The 22931-nt window shown below is 39.5% G+C and overlaps 2 protein-coding genes across 3 annotated transcripts in view; both read left to right on the forward strand.

The window, feature by feature from the left end:
• The first annotated feature begins 1540 nt into the window (after positions 1–1540).
• On the forward strand, positions 1541–6583 carry SMG8 (SMG8 nonsense mediated mRNA decay factor). The gene is made up of 4 exons (XM_074261951.1): positions 1541–3345; positions 3917–4062; positions 4837–5709; positions 6206–6583. The coding sequence occupies exons 1-4, from the start codon at positions 1566–1568 to the stop codon at positions 6401–6403; spliced, it is 2997 nt and encodes a 998-aa protein (XP_074118052.1). The 5' UTR covers positions 1541–1565; the 3' UTR covers positions 6404–6583.
• A 7739-nt stretch (positions 6584–14322) lies between these two features.
• GDPD1 (glycerophosphodiester phosphodiesterase domain containing 1) overlaps positions 14323–22931 on the forward strand; it is a 57110-nt gene continuing 48501 nt past the window's right edge. For both annotated transcript variants that reach the window (XR_012481266.1, XM_074261956.1), the window contains exon 1: positions 14323–14656. Coding sequence is in view for 1 of the 2 variants with exons in the window: in XM_074261956.1 (XP_074118057.1) it covers positions 14515–14656 (142 nt within the window). In the remaining variant the exon portion in view is untranslated. The remainder of the gene's footprint in view (positions 14657–22931) is intronic.

Genomic DNA, 22931 nt, shown 5'->3' on the forward strand with positions numbered 1-22931 from the left:
AGGCCTTTTCTAAATTCATGGTCTCAGACATTGTTGATCATCCCCTCCTGGATATGCTCTTCTTTCTAGATTTCATCACTGCTCTCTTCTGGTTTTCTTATCTGACTGTTCCTGTCTGCTTTGCTCTGATTTTTTGTCCAGGTTACTCCCACTAACCATGGGGGTCCTTTTTCTCTTTTCCCTCCATCGCATTTTGGAATTTCATCAATTTCCATAAATTCAACTACCGTGTCTTTGCAAATGATTCCCAGATCTATATATCTGGCCATGAGCTCTCTCTTAAAGTTCAGTTCTATATCATCAATTGCTTTTTGGGCATCTTAAACTGACTTTTTTGAACTCAATATGTCCAAAACAGAACTCATGATCCTTGCCACCAAATCCTCTCCTCTTCCCAGGTTTTCTCTTGTGAACATTGTGATTCTCCCTGTCACTCAGGCTTGCAACCTCAGGGTCATTTTCAATTTCTCACTATTTTGCACCCCACATATTGGTTCTTCTTTGGTCAAAACTTATCATTTTTGCCATCATAACAGCCCTCTTCTCTCCATGCACATGGCTACTATCACACAAGTATACCCAAGCATATCTCTTTCCTGCATTATTGCAATAATTTCCTTATTGGTATTCCTGTCTCGTCTCTCCCTGACACCATCTACCCTTGTCTAAATCACAAGTGTGATTTCCCTAAAGTACATGTCTCCACTATTTCAGCTCCACTGACTCCCTTTTACCTCCAGGATCAAATAAAAAGTCCGTTTGTCATTTTAACTTGGTTTTTCCCTACTTTTCCAATCTTCTTACATATCATCCCCCTCCACACGTCGGAGGAGCTAGCGACAACAGGCTGCTTGATGTCTGACGCCCCTCCGGTCGGGGCTGGCCGGGTATCTTTATTCCTCAGTTTCCTCCGTTGCCAAACGGGGAGAAGGGGTGGCTGTGGGTAGAGAGATGGGCCTGAAATCAGGAGGGCAGCATTCAGACATTTTAGACACTTGCTAGTGGGGTGAGCGTGGGCAAGTCAGTTAACGTTCTTGCCTCCTTTCCTAAAGAGCGATAAGAATAACTACTCTCCAGGGTTGTTGGGAAGACCGAATGAGACTATTTGCAAAGCACTTAATGCAGTGTCTGGTCCTCAGGAAGTATACAGTTAGTGATTCTTATAGCTATATCTATAGAGAGAATTATTATTAAAATTTGATCACTGAAAGCTCTCGGTTCTCAGCATCATCCCCGTTATCTTCATCTCCATCTCTGGCACAACACCGTCATTTCCCCCCGACACTGCTCTTGCCTGGGAATGAGCGCTCACAGTCACATTCCCCACAGGCCAGGAGGGTGCCAGGCTCCTCACGGGAGAGCCGAATGACGGATGAAAGGGGACATAAGTTCTCTCCCCGGCCGAGCTACATTCAGCTCTCCAAAGGAAAGGGGGAGAAGACTAGCGGCGAGCCCCGGGGAGACTGATGGAGAGCGGACCGGAAGTAGGGTTGACAGCGCTCCGGGAGCCGGAAGGGTGTCCTGACGGACCCGGACCGGAAGGAGCGGGCCAGCGGCGCGGCATCATGGCGGGCCCGGTCAGCCTGCGGGAGCTGCTGCTCGGGGCAGCGGCCGGGGCCGGCGCTGCGAGCCCCGCAGGGTCGCCGGCGGAGGGCAGCGGCGGCGGCAGCGGCGGCGGAACGGGCGGGGCGGAGCCGCCGTGGCGGGAGGATGAGATCTGCGTGGTGGGAATCTTCGGCAAGACGGCGCTGCGCCTCAGCTCCGAGAAGTTCTCGCTGGTGAACACCGTGTGCGACCGGCAGGTCTTCCCCCTGTTTCGCTGTCAGGACCCGGCGGAGCCCGGGCCAGGATCGGGCGCCGAGGCCGGAACGGTGGGGGAGGCCGGCGGGGCCGGGGACGCCGGGGCTGGCGGCGGGGAGTCGGCGCGGGCGAGCGCGGCAGCCCCCGAAACGACCAAGGAGGACCCGACCTCGCAGGACTACAGCCTCCTCCAGGCCTACTACAACCAAGAAAGCAAAGTCCTGTACCTGCTGCTGACGTCCATCTGTGACAACTCGCAGCTGCTCCGGGCCTGCCGGGCCCTGCAGAGCGGGGAGGTGGGAGGGGGCCTCTCGGCTCTGCCTCACGCCGAAGCCCACGAGTTCTGGAAGCACCAAGAGAAGCTGCAGTGCCTCAGCCTCCTCTACCTCTTCTCCGTCTGTCACATCCTGCTCTTGGTCCACCCCACCTGCTCCTTCGATATCACTTACGACCGGGTCTTCCGAGCTCTGGATGGATTGAGGCAAAAGGTGCTGCCCCTGCTCAAGACTGCCATCAAGGACTGCCCGGTGGGCAAGGACTGGAAGCTAAACTGCCGCCCTTGCCCGCCCAGACTCCTCTTTCTCTTTCAACTCAATGGGGCGCTCAAGGTGGACCCTCCCCGGAACCAAGACCCAGCCCATCCAGATAAACCCAAGAAGCACTCTCCCAAAAGGAGGCTCCAGCATGCCCTGGAGGACCAGATCTACCGCATTTTCCGCAAGAGCCGAGTCCTGACCAATCAGAGTATCAACTGCCTCTTCACCGTTCCTGCCAACCAGGCCTTCGTGTACATTGTCCCGGGGGGGCAGGAGGAAGACCCCGTGGGCATGTTGCTGGACCAGCTTCGGAGCCACTGCACGGTGAAAGACCCCGAGTCCCTGTTGGTCCCGGCGCCCCTCTCTGGCCCGCGGCGATACCAGGTGATGAGACAGCACAGCCGACAACAGCTGTCCTTCCACATCGAGAATAGCGGCAGCTCCGGCTCCTCGTCGGGCCAGCTCGTGGATTTCACCCTCCGGGAATTTCTGTGGCAGCACGTGGAGCTGGTGCTGAGCAAGAAGGGGTTTGATGACAGCGTGGGCAGGAACCCGCAGCCTTCCCACTTTGAACTCCCCACCTATCAGAAGTGGATTGCAGCTGCTTCAAAACTATATGAAGTAGCCATTGATGGGAAAGAGGAAGATCCCGCTTCTCCCACAGGAGAAATTACCTCCAAGATTTTAAGCAGCATCAAAGTTCTGGAGGGTTTTTTGGATATTGATACCAAGTTCTCAGAAAACCGGTGCCAGAAAGCCTTGCCCATGGCCCACAGTGCCTACCAGTCCAATCTGCCCCATAATTACACAATGACTGTCCATAAGAATCAGCTTGCCCAGGCTCTTCGGGTCTACAGTCAACATGCCCGGGGCCCCGCCTTCCACAAGTACGCCATGCAGCTGCATGAGGACTGCTACAAATTTTGGAGCAATGGCCACCAACTCTGTGAGGAGAGGAGCTTAACAGATCAACACTGTGTACATAAATTTCACTCCCTACCTAAATCAGGTAGTCTAAATTTTCTTTATCGTTTGAAGTCACTTTGTTTCTCCTGAGTTTTTGTTTTGGTTCATAAGAAAGTCCTACTTATTTAGAAAGAGGCAGGAATTTTTTCCTCAGACAGAACTTAGTATATCCATCAGTAATGTTCCCAATATTAAAATATGAGACTCTAGTCTTAGGAATGTGGGTGGATTAGTAAATGGTAACCAGGAAATGGAATTAAAACTTGTAAACTAAATTCTAACTATGGCTATGAAGAGAACGTATTGAAATCTAACTTAATTTGATCATATAATCGGGTGTAATCATTCAAGAAATCTTTATTGAGCACATACTTCCAACAAAGCACTGGGTTAAATGTTCTTGATCAATGTGATGTTAATAATCAACAGGGAATATTTACAAAAATCCTTAGATATTTAAACTTTAAAAAAGTTGCTTTTTAAAAAATGTTCTTTTTCAGTTTCTTCTGCCATATATTTCAGAGTTCTGGGGTTGGAAATAGTAGAATGTAGATTAAACTTGATTTTTTTTCTTGGTATTTGTGAAGTAAATCATGCCCATTGATTTGTTATAGGAGAAAAGCCGGAAGCTGACAGAAATCCTCCTGTCTTGTATCACAACAGCAGAGCTCGGTCCACTGGTGCCTGTAACTGTGGAAGGAAACAAGCACCTCGAGATGACCCCTTTGATATCAAAGCAGCAAATTATGACTTTTATCAGGTAGTTACTTCATGTTCATTTTCATTTGTTTTCTGAATACCAGATAATTAAAGAATAATTAATTTAAAAAATTAAAATTGAACTACTACAATATAGCCTATTAACTAAATACATTTAAATTAATATATGTCAGTGTATAAAATATTTTTGTTTATTTTTTTGCAGAGGCTGGGGGAGGGAGTTCCAAGACATGAAATATTGCATACAATGCTGGATTTTTTTCCCTAAATATTTGATTATGCTAACTTGTTTTTTTCTTCTTCCTCCCCTTCTCCCTTTCCCCCCCAAAAAGCCATGTTATGAAGCATGGCTCTCTTAGATGGGAAGAACATATGGGAAGTTCAGGTGTTGTTAAAAGATAGTAATAAAAATTAAATTATAGTGGGAGGACAGGAGTCACACAGGTATGGATGGATTTCAGTCTGCATGTTTGGAGGGAATATCCAAATTGATTAGATCATTTGAGTATGAAGCATTAGACCAATTTGTAGTTATTTCCTTTAAGCATTCATTAGGCTTCTTTGTCATTTTCATTTGCTTTTCCTTTATATCATTATAGATAGTAAATGTATCATAGTTTTCATAGAAAACTCCTGCTGTAGGAGAGAGAAGATGTGATAATTATGTTGATATGGTTATATATGCTTATAGTAAAAAGTGCTCATTTTGACATTGTTTAATGTTCATGAATGTTAAATTATAGTTAGTCGGTTATTTGGCATAAATGATGGATTTTGTTGTCTGAAGTAAAAGATTGTTTTGCATTTTTCATAGCTTCTAGAAGAAAAATGTTGTGGAAAATTGGATCATATCAATTTCCCAATATTTGAGCCAAGTACCCCTGATCCTGCTCCTGCCAAAAATGAATCATCACCTGCCCCTCCAGATACAGATGCTGAGAAACTTAAAGAAAAAGAACCTCAAACCCAAGGAGACAGCACAAGTCTGAGTTTAGCATTGAGTCTTGGTCAGTCCACTGACAGCTTAGGCACATATCCAGCTGATCCACAAGCAGGAGGAGACAACCCTGAAGCTCATGGACAAGGGGAAGTAAAAACTGAGAAACGTCCAAATTTGGTTGATCGTCAGGCATCCACAGTTGAATATCTCCCAGGCATGCTACATTCAAATTGTCCTAAAGGTCTTTTACCCAAATTTTCCAGCTGGTCTTTGGTCAAACTAGGCCCTGCTAAGTCTTATAACTTTCACACTGGCTTAGACCAACAGGGTTTCATTCCAGGAACAAATTATCTTATGCCTTGGGACATTGTCATCAGGACAAGATCTGAAGATGAAGGAGACTTAGACACAAACTCTTGGCCAGCTCCAAATAAGGCTGTTCCTGGAAAGAGAAGTTCAGTTGTCATGGGAAGAGGAAGGCGGCGAGATGACATAGCTAGAGCTTTTGTGGGCTTTGAATATGAAGACTCTCGTGGTCGGAGGTTCATGTGCTCTGGCCCTGACAAAGTGATGAAAGTAATGGGAAGCGGGCCAAAGGAATCTGCAATCAAAGCCCTCAATAGTGATATGCCCTTATATATTCTGTCATCATCTCAGGGTCGAGGACTAAAACCGCACTATGCTCAACTTATGAGGCTTTTTATTGTGGTTCCTGATGCTCCTTTACAAATAATATTAACACCTCAGGTAAGGAAGGGAAAAGGATACTGATGCGCCTTTTGATCACACCAACAAACATTTTGTTTTAATATAATATAAAAGTAATTCATTGAGCAACAAGTTACAGGATGCATTTTATGTTCATTCTATAATGTCAGGCAAAACTTAAACTTTTTGAGATAGCATTGATTTCTGAAAAGAAGAATTAAAGTGTGTTGGTTTACTCAATCAATTCATCATATTAAAATATGATAATTCAGGGATTGGGGCTTAAATTTTATATCTCTAGGGAAAGAGTATACTTATTGCAATTTAAAATATATTATAGACCATATAGGTCAGATAGACTATTATAAGCCAAGTAGATTGGATAAGTATAATTTTAGAGCTGCAAACATATCTGTTTAGGTACATGTTTTTCAAGTCCTGTGGTTAACTCTTTAGAATCTTGTGCCACTGATGTGTATTGTTAAATGATTTTTTTGAGAAATATAAGGTATTTTCTTTACATTTTTTTTTCCAGGTTCAACCAGGTCCACCACCTTGTCCAGTATTCTATCCTGAGAAGCAGGAAATCACCCTTCCACCTGATGGATTGTGGGTACTACGGTTCCCTTATGCTTATGTGACTGATCGTGGACCTTGTTTTCCTCCCAAAGAAAATGTGCAGTTAATGAGCTACAAGGTTATCCGAGGGGTTCTTAAAGCAGTTACACAGTAGTGTTTTCCAAGCTGATCAATCCTATTCTTAAACTCCTTTTTCAACTCAACATGGCTTTTAATTACAAGGGTTAACATCTGGACAGTAATTATTCCATTTTTTGGGAATCTTGTTGCTATTTATTGGGAATACAATTCACCTTCCTAATAAAAATTGGATGTTCTCAAAAGGAACAAGAAAGATACTGTTATTACTATTAATCCCTCTTATTTCCTTCTATGTGTTTCAGTGTTCTACATTAAAACGTTATCTTCTGTATTTGAATTTGCATCCCCAAATGTTGAAAGATGAAAGATAATCCTAGTATTGGATAAAATAGATGTTTGGACTGGGATTTTTGTCAAGACTTAGCTATTAAAGATTTCCTCAAAATAGAGTAAAATTTGGTAAGATTAATCTGGTAAGAATGAAAGATGGTTTAGCTTCTTAAATTAAATACTAATTTATTAATGTTATTTTATCCGTTAAAGCTTTTTATATGGGAGTTGTTTTGTTTTTTTCAGACTATTACATTCTTGGACCATAGATGGACCAGTTTCTAAAACAGGCACTGAAATCTATTGAAATAATCATATTAATCTAAAATGTTAACATAAAATTATATTTTTGACATTTGTGCCATTCATTGAGACATAGAATCTTAACTCTTGATAGTAGGTATGAATAAAGATAGAGGTGCTGATGTGACAGACTTATTTGATAACCTTTTCAGCATAAATGAACAGCCCTAGATACCAGCAAAATTAAATTATCCTTTTTTCTTGTTTTATTATTGCTTTTTCCTTTTAAAAAATTGTCATTTCCCAATCTTTCTCTTATCCCCCAAGTAGAAGCTTTCTATATACCAAATGAGTACAGTCAGGAAATTCTAATTAGCACCATATTAGCTATATCTGAAAATATATGCCTTTTTCTGTATATATTGCTACCACTTCGTTGCCTAGGCAAGAAGAAGCATCCTCTGCAATCACAATTGGGCACTGCATTGATTACAGAGTTCTGGGGCATTTAAATTTTTTCTTTTGTGACACTGTCGAGTGGTTGTGTAAATGGTTCTCTTGTTCTATATTAGTTCATAACATCTTTACAATTTTGTGAGATTTTCTTGTCATTTTTATGGTGTAATATTCCTTAGAGTAGAGCTAGGTGGCTCAGTGGATAGAGTTTTGGTATCTGGAGTCACCTAAGTCAGTAAGACTTCTTTTCCTGAGATCAAATCTGGTCTCAGACACTTACTAGCTGTGTGACCTTGAGTAAGTCACTTCACCCTGTTTGCCTCAGTTGTATTACAGTACCTCTGCCAAGAAAACCAGGACAGAATAATATTCCATTAGTAGTGGTATTGCTATGTCAAATGATGATATAGTTTAGTCTAGTGGTATCTAATTCAAATAGAAACGGCTGCCATTAAACTGTACATAAAAGGATTCCCATGAGCTACGTATTGACTTGGAAAACTACATATTAACATTATTTGTTTTTTATTTATTTTTTAAATATTTCCCAATTGCATTTTAATGTTGAGTTCATACTTGGTGGCAGAAGAGAAGGAATATTGTGGCTTATCAGTGAGTGTGAGTGAGTTTGACAACCTCTGGCGCAGTGAATTTTTTCCATATAATTCCAAACTGTTTGCCAGAACTTTGGAGACAATTCTTAGCTCTACTGTCAATGAATTAATGTTCATACCTTTGCACAAGGCCCCCAACATTATAATTTTATCTTATGTCATCTTTGCCAAATTTATGGATATAATAAGTTAGAATCTCAGAGTTAGTTGTCTTCAAAGTCTTCAAATTTTTTGTCATTGAAATCTTTCATTTAATCCTCAAATCATCTCTAATTCATGTATTTTTCCTAGCCAAGATTGTCCAAGATACCTCTTTCTAATTGCAAATAATCTTTTAAATGATAAACAGTTTTTGATATTTAGGTTATATATCCGGTCTGAACTTATTTTGTGATAGATAATGGTGTTTATCTAGCCCTAATTTTTGCCAGGCTACTTTCCATGTTTTTAAAAGCAGGTTTTCTTGAATGGGGAGAAACATTACTAATACTAATACTAATTACTAATAACATTAGTGCATTTTTTTAAACTACAAGAAAAAAATATGTAATTAGGCAAAATTTTTTTTCAAAGCCAATAATTTTGCTAGGCGTATTTTTTTTTTTCCTTATATAATAACTGTGCCTTCATTAAGTAAAGAGGAACTAAACAGGTGAGGATTATTGTGTGTATCCTTCCTCTCTAGAGAGAGGAACCTGTATATCTTAGGCACTAGATTTTTTTTGTGGGATAGCTAGAATTTTTTTTTTTAATTTATTCTTTATTACCAGCAGTTTACATAAAATGAAAGTTAAAGGTCTTTGGAAGTGTGTGTCTATTGGGCAAATAATATTCCTAGTGTTCTTGTCATTTTTGGTATTACTCTTGGTATTTGGTGGAACTTTAATCCTGTTTAAAATTAATATAACTTTTTCATATTTTTCTCTGATAATTGGAATTCACTTTAGTTCTTTTTTAATTCCAGATTATTCTGCTAGTAGCATTTATTATACATTTAAACAATGAGGAAAGTTGTTAATTTTTTAATCCTTAAACAACTTGATAGGTTGTTTTAACAAGTTGTTTTTATTGTGCATTGGGCCTATAGAAATGACTTTTTTTGCAATTTTTTTTTTTTGCCTTATAACAAAAAAAGAAAAAAAGAAAAACTAATACTTTTTTATGAAATTTATGATTTGGTCCCATGTTATCTTTCTAGTCTTCTTATGCTTTACTCCCCTTCATACATTTATGATTCAACTGCATGGCCTACTTATGACAATTCATCTTCTATTTCTTTGCCTTTTCACTGGCTCTCCCTTGTGCTTAGAATTCACTCCTCCTTCACCTCTGCTTCTTTTTGAGAGTCAACTCAAATCCTCCAGATTTTTTTTTTTTGTCATGGCCCTAGCTTCTAGTGCCTTTAACATTGCTTTCTATCCTTCAAATCTTGCATGTACCTACTTATTTTCATATTATCTTCCCCATTAGAATTTGAGGTCCTTGAGAACATATATTTATTTAATTTTCTTTGTATCCTCAATGCTTTAGCATAGTTCCTGGTACATACTTGATGTTTAAATGCTTGTTGATTGAAAGATACATTCTATTGTTGCACTACATAAACCCCAAAAGACATTCTTCAATATCTTAACTTCCAGAGAGAATAATAAACGAATAAATAGATGTATTTTTTAAACATTGAATGTAAATTGGCTTTTTGAAAGTTGAATCCATTTATTCTGTACTTTAAAAATAGGTGTTTCCTGAGACAAAAATATAGAAATTTCAGAAAAAAGGATCTTAAGGTAAAATCAAAAGCCCTCAGTAAAAAGTGAATTGGGAGGAAGGGGAGCTTAGAGGGGAAAGTGCTAGGAAATTTTTTACTATAATAAGAACATATAAACTTAAGAATTGACTATGATTCCTTTATGTGTTTGAGATATGGGAAATTTCTATTTTACAATCACCTCAAAAAAGGGTAGAGATGTGGATCATAGATTTAAAGTGAAGGGAATCTTAATGGCTATTTAATCCAACTTCCTCATTTTACAGATGAGAAAGCTCAGACCTAAACTGGGAAGAAGTAGCAGAACAGGGATTCAAACCCTGGTTTTCTTTATTCAAAGTCATCGTTCTTTCTATCCCATTTTTGTTCTTATTCCCATAATTTCTCATCTCTTCTATGGAAGAGAATAAACCATTAATTTGGCCAAGTGTTTTTTTTTTTTTTTTTTTTTTTTTTTTTTTTTTTTAATCCATTATCAACCTGTACTATCTTTTGTTGTTTTTTGAGGTTAGAGTTGTCAAATTGGGTAGAATGCTAAACCTAGAATCTGGAAGACTCATATTCATGAGTTCAAGTCTGTCCTCAGATACCTGCTATGTGACCCTGGTCAAGTCACTTAACCCTGTTTCCTTCAGTTTCCTCTTTTATAAAATGAGTTGGAAAAGAAAATAGCAAAATCATTTCATTATCTCTTCCAGGAAAACCCCAAATAGGCAAGGAGATTCAGAAATGACTGAAAAACAACAAAAAGTTATATTATGTATAAAATAACACTCTTTATTTGCCCAAGGTTTACTTATTTCCAATAATACTTCCAATAATTTCCAATAATAATTCCAATAATCCTTTAGTTCTGATATTCTGAGATTTGATGAAGAAGCCTAAAGATTCACCCTAACCATGTTTTTTCAAGTCAAATTTTTATTTGCCTACTAAGTAATAAAACGGTACTATCTAAAGATGCTATGATTTTCTTATAAAAATATTAAATAGATTTTTATTCTCTACTTTCCTAGTAATGGATATTTATTAAGAGCATTTATATTTACTCCAGTGCCTTATTGTAGCAAACAGTGATCCTTGGATTTCAAAACTTGATGGCCTTCACCATATAGGTTCTGTCATAGTAGAAAGGCTTTGAATGTGAGTCCAATGCCAGAAGAGGATTATATTAGCTAACTTCAAAGCTTTCATCATCTGAAGGTTGGTTGACGTTAAATTCATGAGCAATTCAAAAAAAGAAAAACCCATTCAAGTACAGAAACTGAAATTGTTTTTAGCGAGAAGTACTGAGCTGCTGTGGGCTGAAGCTGATTAGTTTTGTCTACTTTCTGAACCCAGTATGGTGAGCCCTTGAAAATTGAGGCACCCAGGCTGCCTAAGAAAGGGTAAACTATTTGAGAGTTGGAGATAAATCAGATTAAAGCTTCTGTTATCAATAGTGGAATCAGGCCTAAAAGAAGCCCCTTCATTTTCTCTTCTGGATGATAGGTATATCTAATATACCAACACAATACATTATAAGTTAGACTGTTTATACCTTACCTTAAGGTTTATGTCATCCATCATATCAAATCAACCATTATCATTTCCTCTTAAGCTGTCTGCAGTGTTTTTTTGTCTTTTCTAGGTTGTGGTGATCAAAATTGTACTGAACATTCCAGTCCTGGCCCTCCTAGTGGAACAAAAATTGAACTTGGCAGTGAGAACCCTAGGTTCAAGTCCTGATTTCTACTACTTTATTAACTGTCACTTATTAGTCACTGAATCTTTTCTGGACTTCCATCTCTATAAAATGAGAGAGTTGGACAAGATCACTTCTTTTATTTATTTATTTTTTTACAGAGATGGTTAGGGATAAGTGACTTACCCAGCAAGGTCACATAGCTAGGAAGTGTTAAGTGTCTGTCTGAGGTTGGATTTGAACTCAGGTCCTTCTGAGGAAGTCCTTCTGACTTCAGGGCTGACAAGATCACTTCTAAGACCCCTTTCAGCATCAAATCAATGAGTTTATGACCTGGACAAGGTTAGGGTAATGTGCTTTTTTAAAAAAATTTACTCTTCCAATCAAGTTTTATTTGCTTTTTTTGTCCATTGGTTATTGAGTGATTTTTCCAGGAAATACTATAAATTGATTTCTAAATTCCATTCTTGGTCATTGTTTTTGTTCAATAACACTGAAAATATTAAAATTTAATAATGCTTTGGAAGACTAAGTGAGGTGCACTTGGTGTGGCACATTTTTTTATCCACAAAGACAAAGAAAATAAAAATAGATGAAAATTTTTAAATGATAATTTTTGTGTCAATTGATGTTCCTAGATCTAGTGCAAAAAGTATATTTTTTCTTCCTAAATGCCTTAATTTTCTTATGCTTGAAACAATTGTCTTTCTGCACATTTAGACTTTTTTGTTGTTTTTGGAGGCTGTTGGGATTAAGTGACTTGGGCAGAGTCACACATCTAGCTACCAAGTGCCTAAAGCCGATTTAGAACTCAGGTACTCCTGACTCCTGACCACCTAGTTGCCAATTTGTAATGTTTTCTGAAGTTTAAATCTTGCCTTTCCTCTTATTCACAGGCTCAGCAAGCAGATTAGTCAGGTGCAGCTTGGAGAAGCCACATTACTTTTCAGCCAATATGCTTTATATACTTCACTCTTCAGTGAAGCTTTTTATTTCTTCTACTTGCTAAGTACTTTAGTGAGACTAACCTGTCTATTGATCACAAAGGTTTGAGAATTATATCGGTAATTCCTAAGTGTGCCAACATCATATTTGGAACCACTACACAATTCTTAGGTAGACTTCATGTGCCTACAGTGATCAAGTTATGCAGGATTAGTTGATTAAAATTACAACAATCTATGAACTTATTTGTGTAGAAAACTAGACATTTTAAAGCTGGAAGGACTTCAGAAAATGCTTAACTGGACTAGATGTGCTAGCAATCTGCAGAATTCTGAGCTGCTGTGGGCTGAAGCTGATTGGTTGTGTCTACTACAATATTGTAGGCACCCAGGCTGCCTAAGAAAGGGTAAACTAGTTGAGGGTGGAGATAATCAGTATCAATAGTGGAATCAGGCCTAAAAGAAAGCCCCTGTATTTTCTCTTCTGGATATGTATATCTAATCTAACAAAGAATTTAGTCCTTAAAAATAAAGATCCTTAATTATCTAGATAAGGAAAAGGACCCAGAAGTATACAGTGACTTGCTCAGTCATATTTCAGTCATTATTGGAACCTATGTCCTAAATTGCAGGCCACTATCTTTATCTGAAGATTTATTTGTCTGCTATAAATGGCAGTAGAGGAGTGGAAGACTCCATATGTCTAACCTATTAAAACCCAAGATTAAGAATTCATTTCATCTCTACATCTCTAAGGGATTATTTATTAATCCCATTGTGTCTGTAGCTAGATTCCTTACTGTCTTTGACACGTGTTTAAAAAAACAAACAAAAAAAACAACCTTACTGGCTTAGTCTTTTGTAAATGATTCCTCAAATTCTGAACTGCTCCACTTGTTTAACTTACCTAATTTCAGGGGGGGGGGGTGTGATCATTCCATTTTAAAAGATCTCATTTTCCCTGTCTATATATATATATATATATTTTATTGCCAGTTAGCTATTAAAGTTTCTGCTTTTTGAATTCTTGACATTTTGAGTGTCTGCGAAATACTTTACCTAGGCTTCCACTTTCGATTTTTTAAAATTTTAGTAAGAAATGTACTTGATCATTTGGTAGAGAAGAGAGCTGGACCTCTTTGAGGTTCACATATATTAGACAAGCACATGAATTGCTGGTAGTAGTAGTCCAACCAACTTAGTCCACTCAATCTGTAGAGAGAGCCAATTTCCAGGTTAGATCAATAAGAATAAACATTCAAGTTATGATCAAACATTCAGATTTTTGGAATCAAAAACACAAGCTTTGGATGTACCCAAGACCTGAGTGGGATCCAAGCATTCCCTGGAGTTTCCTGTAACTTTTTTAAAGCATCTTTTCTGTTTGTTTTTTTTTTTTCTGTTTTTTATGTTTTCTCAAATTTATGTGTATTGCTGATTGGGCTGGACGATTTAATAAAACCCACTTTCACTTTCTGGCCACCTGCTGTGAATATAACTAGCTTTTAGATAAGTGTTCATCATTGTGGGCTTTATTCAGGTGAAATGGATTTTCTAAGATCCTTTTCAGCTCTTACGGTCACTATGTTTCTGATTCTGTAAATAGCCCTTTTGCTTTTGTAAAAAGGCAGTGGGAAGGTATGCCCTGGGGTTTATCTTAATATTCCTTATAGTACTTATAACATCTGAGGCATTTAATGATTATTATTTAAATTACATTTATAATTATCTTGGTTGGCCTTTTAATCGTGCTTTCCGATCTAGGAAGTGGCAGATTTCCAACCTTCGTCCATCTGGGGGGGAGGGGTTTGCTCATATGCCTTCCCAGAGACTTCACTCCGGCAGGTGGGAGACGGATGCCCTAGAGAAGCGTCCCTCGAGTAACCCATGTACGCTTGCGCATTGGGACCCCTTTGTTACCCCCCCCCTCCCCGTCTCCGGCCTGGCCGCGCTTGCGCAGTAGGTTCTGCGCCGACAAGTGTATTAGAGCTCGGGCTCCGGCTGGGGGCGAGCAGACCTCGAGCAGCCGACGGAGCTGCCGGGTCTCTTGGGTGCTGCTACCTCCGTTTCCTAGCTCTCAGGGCCGCGGGACGGGAGCTAGAGCTGTACTGGAAGGGCACGGCCCTCTCCACCCAAGCAGCAGCAATGTCGACCTCGGCGGCGATTTATCTGCTATCCACCTTGGGGGGCTATGTGATGACCTCGTTACTGCTGCTCAAGTACCCGACTCTGCTACACCAGAGGAAGAAGCAGCGATTCCTCAGTAAACACATCTCTCACCGCGGAGGTGAGCGCGGCGTCGGGGACGGCGTGCAGTGGGGGGAGAGGGTGCGGAGGGACGGCCCCTCCCGGGGCCAGAGAGGCGTTGGAGCCGGGGCTGGGGCGTGGAGAGGCGGGAGCGTCGATGTAAGGTCTCCTGGGAGCTGCTGCTGCGGCGGGGTAACGAAGGGCGGGGGTCTCCACAGGGAAATGGGCGCTAATGCACGGGGTCGCCTTAAGGATTTCCCCGGGGACGTGGGGGCGCTGTAACGAAGGTCCCGCCAGGAGGACCCAGGGTGCCTCACTGGGGCCGCATGGTGGGGGCTATCGGATGGCTGTAACGCGAGTCGTGCTTGGGGGAGGGATGCTTCGTGGGAAAGTGGGACCAGCGGGAGGGACTGTGGGCCGGAATGTTTGTTTTGGGTCCCTAGTGGGGGGCGTCGGAGCGCCGTAATGACGACTAGTGGGGCATGCAGAAATCCCGTAAGGATGAAAGACACTAGGGCGCCATATCTGGGCGCTCTCTCAGGTGGAGGTTTGTGGGGGCGTTCTAGACAGCGTATGTTCGGGGTCCCTTTAAAGTAAGGATTCGAAGCTGGGGGATGAGCCGCGAGCCTGGGGAATCGGGGACGTCCCTGCAGCGGAGTGCGGAGGTGATCATCGAGGAGTATCCCAGGGAAGAGGGGGATCGCAGGGTCACCAGTGGCGAATCTGGAAATAGCCTTTGGCTCTGATGGGATCCTCCAGGCTCGTTTGGGTGCTGCGGAAGGGACCGAGGGCCGAAGGCGTGAGGCAGCCAGTCCACCCGGGCACCTACCTGTAACCATGGATTCCGGCGCCAGTCTCTCAGAGCACCAACCTGGAGTGGGAAGTGAGGGCTCAGCAGGGATGACTTTTTCAAGGTCATTGTAAGCAGCGTCTTTGCAGGGCCAGGGAAAGAAGTCGTGCTCTCTGGGCTCCCACCCGCTCCCTACAGCCCGACCTTGAACCCTGGGAGGAGTAATGGGGTAGCCGGAAGGATTCCGTGTACGGGGGTTCAGATTTCTCCCTGACACTCACTACCTGTGTGACTGGGGAAGTCATTTAGCTCCCTGGGCCTCGGCTTCCTTCACAGTAAAGTCTACGGATTGGACCGGACAGTCTCTCAGGCCCTCAAAGGAGCTCTGATCTTATAGGAAAAGACCTCACATTAACAGAAGCAGGCCTGGATACTTCACCTTTAAATCTTTCTAGTTAGCTTCTTCAGAGACCTTTCAAAACGATGTATACTGGATTCAGCAAATCTTTTTAAAGTGATCAGCTTCCAAGCAAAGACAAAAAGCCAAAATTCCTGCCTTGAAAGAACTTAAACGTTTGTGCCCCTGGAGCTGTTCAAGGTGCTACAACAAATATAACCCTGGCACCCACTGGCACCAGGCCATTCACTGAAGTTAAGTATAGTTAAGAGATTAACTTTAAGGCCGGGTTCTGGCCTCGTAGAACTTTATCATTTAAATTTGAATTTTTACATCTATGAGTCCAAAGGATTGGGGCAAACCTAAGCTTCAAAATGGTGGAACTATCAGCAGTCAGGCAACAAGTGTTCATTATATGTCAGGTACTGAGTTAAATAATAGGGGTACAAAAAGAAAAAGTCTTAATCTAAAGGTGGATTTCATCTTTATTCTAGTTTATTCCTGGTGAGGTAGAGAATAAAGTTTTTCACTATTCACAGTTGTTAACTACCCCTGATTTGGCTCAGTTTATTTTCTTTCTAGTAGGTGTGGTGTATACTCTTAATGACTAAACCGTAGAAGTTAAAGAAACACTATTGCCTCATCTTCTGCACTAAATATCAACCCTATATGATTGAGTCTTTTTTGCTCTATAATCAGTGTTCATTGATGATTATCCTGTTGGGAATAAGGAAGATCAGAAGAAAATATTAAAATGATTAACTGGTGGTGTTGATACATTTAAAAAAAAACATAAAAAGAAAGTGTTAGACCAAAAATTATTTATTTTAGACCTAAAATGATATAAAAGATGTTTTCATCAAATAAAATGATATGTTTATGATATATGTTATAACAAACGGAGTGCTGGGCCTGGAATAAGGAAGATCTCAGTTCAAATTGGGCATCTGGCCACTTACTAGCTGTGTAATATCAGACAATTCACTTAACCAATGCCTTCCTCAGTTTCCTCAATTGGATAAGGAGGATAATAGTAATATTGACCTCCTGGGGTTTTTGTAAGGGTCAAATGAGGTATTTGTGAAGTGCTTAAAATAGTTTCTGACACATCGTTGGCATTATTTAAATGGGGATGATTGCTGCTGTTGTTAAAATCCTATATATGTAAGATATTCAGGGCTGGAGTGTAGTAAGAGGAAAAAAAAACCTAGAATTGGAGTCAGCTATACTGTCTACCTTATTAGGTTGTAATAGAAGGAAATGAGAATTTTCAGAACACTTTGTAAATTGTAAAATGCTCTATAAATGGCAGTTATTCTTATGTGCAATTACATTTTTATACTAAGAAAAGTAAATTTTAAGCTTTTTAAAGTTTTGGAACTAAGATAATTGAATTGTAGAGCCAGAATATATTTGCAATAAGTACAACATTAAAAAAGATGATAAGAATGATTGGTTTGAATATAAATTTGGGTCTTTGGTATTACTCTCCCCCTCATTTCACAGATGAGAAAGCTCAAACATGAAAGGAGGGGTTGAGTAACTGACCAAACTAGTTAAGCACACAGCTAGTTAATCAGAGAACTGGGACTAGAAAACAAGTTTCCGACTTTTTAGTTTGCTATTTATTTCATCACCTCAGACTGCTGGTATTTATTTCTAAAACACTGTTTCTTCATAAGCATGAACACTTTTCCTCCATTGGTTTCAAATTATATAATTTGAAAAATAATGTTGATGTAGTAGAAAGAGACCTGGATTTGAATCTACATAGCTCACAGTGTTGATTGAATTAAATTAGAATGTATGCAGAACATGGTATGCTTGTGAAGTCCCACGAGTATATACTTACTCATTAATTATTTATAATAAGTGTAGGTATATTTTTTGTTGTTGTTAGCCCTTCCTCTGGAAGAGGACCAAGACATCAGGGAGATGATGCCATGACATGCAAGTGAATTGGATTTAAGTGAGGGAGGGCTGTGCAAGTTGCCTCACTTTCCCCTCCAGAGGGGGTCCAGTGGCAAGATATAACTCAGAACCACTGGATAGCTATATAACATAGTAATATTCAAAAATGAGTAACTGAACTCACTATTTCATGTGTCTTGCTATTTCTGTTGACCTAGAGAATAGGTTTATTGTCCTGTGTAATGATCTTGAAGGTATTTATAGTAAGATGCCATATGAATTCCTCCTAAATCATACCTACACAGAGAAGCCCCAAGTTATGCAACAAATATAGTCTAAAAAACAGTGTAATTTAACACTTTGCATCTTTTGTGTATTGAGTATCTGGGATAGGAACTCACAACCAAGATTTAATGATAGTGTTTCATTTTGAAAGGATATTTAAAAGCCAGATGCTGTAATGGAATTCATAGTTCTACCAAGACCATTGATCAAAAATTAGAGACTGCCTAGTAAGAGATGAAAAGAGTGCCAAAGAAAAACTTGATTTACTCTGTAGTAAGAGTCATTACTTTTTTTTTGTCCAGTGAAAACCTTTGACTGATTTCTAGGTTGCAGATGTCTCCCATGCTGGGTAAAAGTGAAGTTGAAATGTTAATTATACATGTGAAATGTATAATTTGAACCTGTATAAAGGTGGGCTAGATACTATCTGCTTTAACTTTATTTTTGGGTTGAGAAAGAATGGAATCATGTTATGCTTCCAACCTTTCAAATTTTTACTCTTTAATCCTACCAAAAGAAGTCTGTAAGTATTTTAAGGACGCTTCCAAAAACAAATCCTCATTTTGGAGAGGAGGGAAGCTTTAGCCTAAAGAGCAAAAGGATTGTGTGTTGTTGACTTTGATCTCTTTGTGATATCTTTGGAGAAGATTCAAGGAAAAAAAAGTCATGTTCTTATGTTTGTTTTTTCAAAAGATTCGGTTTTAATGCTTATGTGTTATAATAAGGAAACAAAAAGTCTTGTACTTCTGATTTGAGACTGTTCCATACTTTTCTGGAAAAAAAAAACAACTAACGACTATATATTGAGAACTTAATATTTGCCAAGTATTATACTAGGCACTAAAGATATAAAGACCAGAAGAAAAGTGACCCTGTCCTCAAAGGACTTACATTCTGTTGTGAGAGGGAACCAGAAATCACAGACAAATGTAAAATACATACAAAATAAATAAATACATAGTTGGGAGGGGGGCACAGTGAAGGGTTTGTAGTTTCTAGGAAGAAGTTGGGAGTAAAGTCAGGAAAGGCCTTAAAAGAGGAGTGATACTGGATCTGAGCTTTGGAAGAAGCTATAGTATATGAGAAGTAGAGAAAGATAGGGAGGGAGTATAATTTAGGCGGGACAACATGTACAAGACAGAAATTTCACATAGAATGCCACCTATGAGGAATAGCAAATAGGCAGATTTGACTTGATGGAGCACAGAATGGCTCAAGGAAAATAACAAGCCCTAGAACAATGTAAGCCAAGTTATGAGAGGTTTTAAATGTCAAATAGAAGAGTTTGTATTTGATCCTTGAAGTGAGGGGGAGCAACTAAACATTTTCGAGCAGGTTCAATGGCATGGCCAGATTTGGGCTTTAGGAATATCTATTTGGCTGCTAAGTGGAGGAGGGATTGAAAGAAGGGAGAATGATTAGGTGGCTTTAGGGGAGAAGTTAATGGAACTGGCCTGCACTATGTTGGTGACCATCAAGGGGAGAGAAGATATTGATAATAGTCGTCATTTTTATAGTACAGTACTTTAAGGTTTGCATAGCGCTTTACAAATACTATCCCATTTGATTCTTATCCCAGTTATTAATGATAGAGTATATTATCCTCATTGTTCAAAGTGAGGAAACTGAGCTAGAGAAGAAGAATTTATAAAACTTTGATATAACTTAAGGTTTCAAATCTGGATTACTGCAAGTATGTAGTGCTTTCAAGAAACTGGGAAATGAGAAAAGAGGGTGAGTTTTGGTAGAAAGATAATGAATTCTGTAATGGAAAAGAGGATTGTTTTCTATTTGATCTAGTTTATATGCTATTAATAATTTTGTTTTATTTGTTTTTGATGAGGCAATTGGGGTTAAGTGACTTGCCCAGGGTCACACAACTAGGAAGTGTTAAGTGTCTGAAGTCAGATTTGAACCCAGGTCCTGACTTCTTGGTTGATGCTCTATCCATTGCATCATCTAGCTACCCCTAATAAATAATTTTATTTCTAGATTGATTTAGATACCACTGTCACAGAAAGAGAAGCAGTAGGAAGTGGTGGATAGAAAGACTACTAGTCCTGGTGTCAAGATGATGTGGATCCAAGTCCTCATGTGTACTTATTGGCTGTGTAACTAAGGGCACATCTTTAAATCTCTGTGCTATAGGCCAGAAGTGTCAAATACACTGCTCACATGCCATAAATAATTAATTCTCTTTATTCCCACACACTTATTTAAATCATATTTAAAAACACTTCTCAGTGAGGTCCAAACCAGATTAAAATGTAATTATGAAATAATTAAAGAATTTAAAAAAAACACTATGATATAGACAATGTAAATATGTGGTTTTCTAAGTCAATGTGCTCCTGCAGGCATCTGTATTTACAAGCAGGTGCATATATTTAAAGTTGTCCATATTTCATAATGATTTTACTGATAGTGATGGACTGTGTTTCTATGACTATAAGTTATAACATTGTTTTCTGAATATTCAGTAGTTCCATAATCAACTTGGTGAAAGTCCATTATATTCCTATGAGAAAGATACAAGAGAGTAGGATATATGGTATCTACCCTCAAATGGAAATCTAAATGTAGTTAGGAGATTCTGAGTATACACAAAGGATTTAAGACCCTTTTATAATGGGCCGCTCTTTATCTACAAGTAAATGCAGTCTTCCTAACAGCCCACTAGTGTAGAGAGTGCTTTATGATTTACAAAGCACTTTTCCAGTATAACAACATTGAAAAAGTATTATTAATCCCTTTTACCAGATGAGGAAATTGAGGCCTAGAGAACTAAGGAGTCTCCCCTGTGGTCTTCTAAGAGTAATAGGGAGAGATAGGAAGCAAACCTTGATCTCATGAGTCCCTAGTCCAAGTCTGGGGCATTTTTGACTATACTTTTGTGTAGAATATCTAAGCATATTGGGAATGAGGGTGCAAAATTGGGGCTATTCAAGGGAAGACTTTCTCCAAAATTTGAGTAATATTTGCCTCATTAAAGAAAATAAAGAGGACATGTGCAAAAGAATGGAGGCAGGAATGTATAAATTATGTGAGGGTCAGCATGGAAACTTATTTGGCTGCAGTATATATCCCATAATAGGAATCACTTCTACATTGTTTTTAACAGTATTTACTATTATTCATAGTTAGGCACTGTTTGTGACCTTCACAGGAAAAAATTGTTGGGAGTGGTGTATGAATTATTACGAATTATTTAGAATGAAGGAAATTCCAAGATATTTCATGAAAGAAAAAAGACAAATATTTCCTTGAAGAATGGCAGACTTTTAAATTCATAGCCTAGTTACTATCCAGATTCTCAGTGTAAAGTAATTTGCAGCATTAATTTTGTTTATCAAACTTTAAGATGCTACTGATAAGATCTAGATTTAGAGAGCCAAAATGAGATTAAGGTTTCTGGTGTTCAGGGATTTAAATAATAAGACCTAGTGGCAGGTTTGAGGTTTGGGAACCAAATGGAGAGGTTTGGCTCCCCTTGGGATTTGGCGCAAGGATAGGGAGTTTTGGGGACTCCCTTCTGATGTCGTGGAGGTTCTCTGTAAAAGAAGTCACAGACCCAAAAACCTAGATTGATAAAAGAGGTTTATTATGGAGATTGGAAATAAGGTTAGAAATCCTGACAGAGAAGCATAAAGTCTGGTCAGGGAAATAGGTGAGGGTAAAGAGAGGGTGGCACTAGAAAAGAATATTCCAGTGGACAGAGGCCTTGGCATCCCAAGCATGGCATGGCATGGCATGTTTGGAATCTCTGCAAAGAGAGGATTTTAGTTTGACTCTTTTATATTGAGTGTCTTAGTGGGAGCTGGTGTGGTGAGCAGGTCAGACTCAGTGCCGGTTGGGACAGTCCGGATCTCCTATTGGAATTCAAAGGGATGCTTTTTGACCAGGATTTGTAATTGAATAAAAGGCTCTGGCATCCGGGAAAGAGAACTTGTCTGGAAGGATATGCCTCAGCCAGGAGGGGCTGGGAATCTGAAAGAAATCACAGATCAATAAGAAATACAGTTTCTTAAAGGGACCACAACTGGCTTCACTACAAATGTAAATAAGTGTGTGTGAATAAGAACTAATGAGTTTCATTTTTAAATTTAAAGAGGAAAAATGTATTTGTCTCTAGCTGATATTGACTGTATTTTTTAGGAACCTCATGGAGGGCTAGCTATGAAATTTCCATTATTAAATTTGTTAATAGGAAGAAGGATCTTAATAGCAGTTGTCTTATGTATTGAATGAGTCATAGCTAAAAGAAGAATATAAGTGAATATTGGTATGTAAATTTTCTAGTTAAAAATTATTCCTCATCTCTTCTCCCTCCTTTTTCTTCCCCTCACCAAATCTAATCTGCTGCTATTTGCGCCACACACTGAAGGCTGCTAGAAGATGTGGTTCTTGCCCATTGGAAGGTTTGCATGGCATTATGCCCAACCTGTTATTTTATTGATGAGGAGACTGGCTCTATCAGAGCAGAGCAGCAGCTTCTTTTCTCTTAGTATCTCAGGCAGTTACCCAGAATACTGGGTAACTGAGTGGCTTATCCAGAGTCACATAGCTGGTATCTGTCAAAAGGTCTTGTGGTTGTCAGAGCAGGCTCTTCCCTCCTCTGCCCCCACCCTGTCATAAATAGGGTGACTAACCTCCATAACACAAGAGGACAATTTCGAACTAAACTATAAAATATTAATTAGGAGACTAGTAGGAGTTCAGAGGAGAGAGCCATCAGAGATTAGCTTCAGGTGAAATAATCTTTAAAATCAAAGACTCTTGGGCCTTACAAAGGAGGAAGGCTTTGAGCTACAGATAGGTGAATAGAATTTGGAAATTGTAGGTAAATGAAACTACTAGACCAAGGACAGAAAAAGGATTGAATAAGAGTGAGCAGTAAAAAAAGAAAAGGGTAACTTGATTGGAACTGAGGGC

Source organism: Sminthopsis crassicaudata, chromosome 4 (genome assembly GCF_048593235.1).
Source record: "Sminthopsis crassicaudata isolate SCR6 chromosome 4, ASM4859323v1, whole genome shotgun sequence".
In the NCBI taxonomy this organism is placed as follows: domain Eukaryota; kingdom Metazoa; phylum Chordata; class Mammalia; order Dasyuromorphia; family Dasyuridae; genus Sminthopsis; species Sminthopsis crassicaudata.

What these genes read in the sequence shown, in the direction of transcription:
- SMG8 (XM_074261951.1), top strand. Translation starts at nt 1,566, where the DNA reads ATGGCGGGCCCGGTCAGCCTGCGGGAGCTGCTGCTCGGGGCAGCGGCC. An exon ending in TCACTCCCTACCTAAATCAG is followed by an intron (nt 3,346 to 3,916) that starts GTAGTCTAAATT and finishes GATTTGTTATAG; the next exon opens with GAGAAAAGCCGGAAGCTGAC. An exon ending in AAATAATATTAACACCTCAG is followed by an intron (nt 5,710 to 6,205) that starts GTAAGGAAGGGA and finishes TTTTTTTTCCAG; the next exon opens with GTTCAACCAGGTCCACCACC.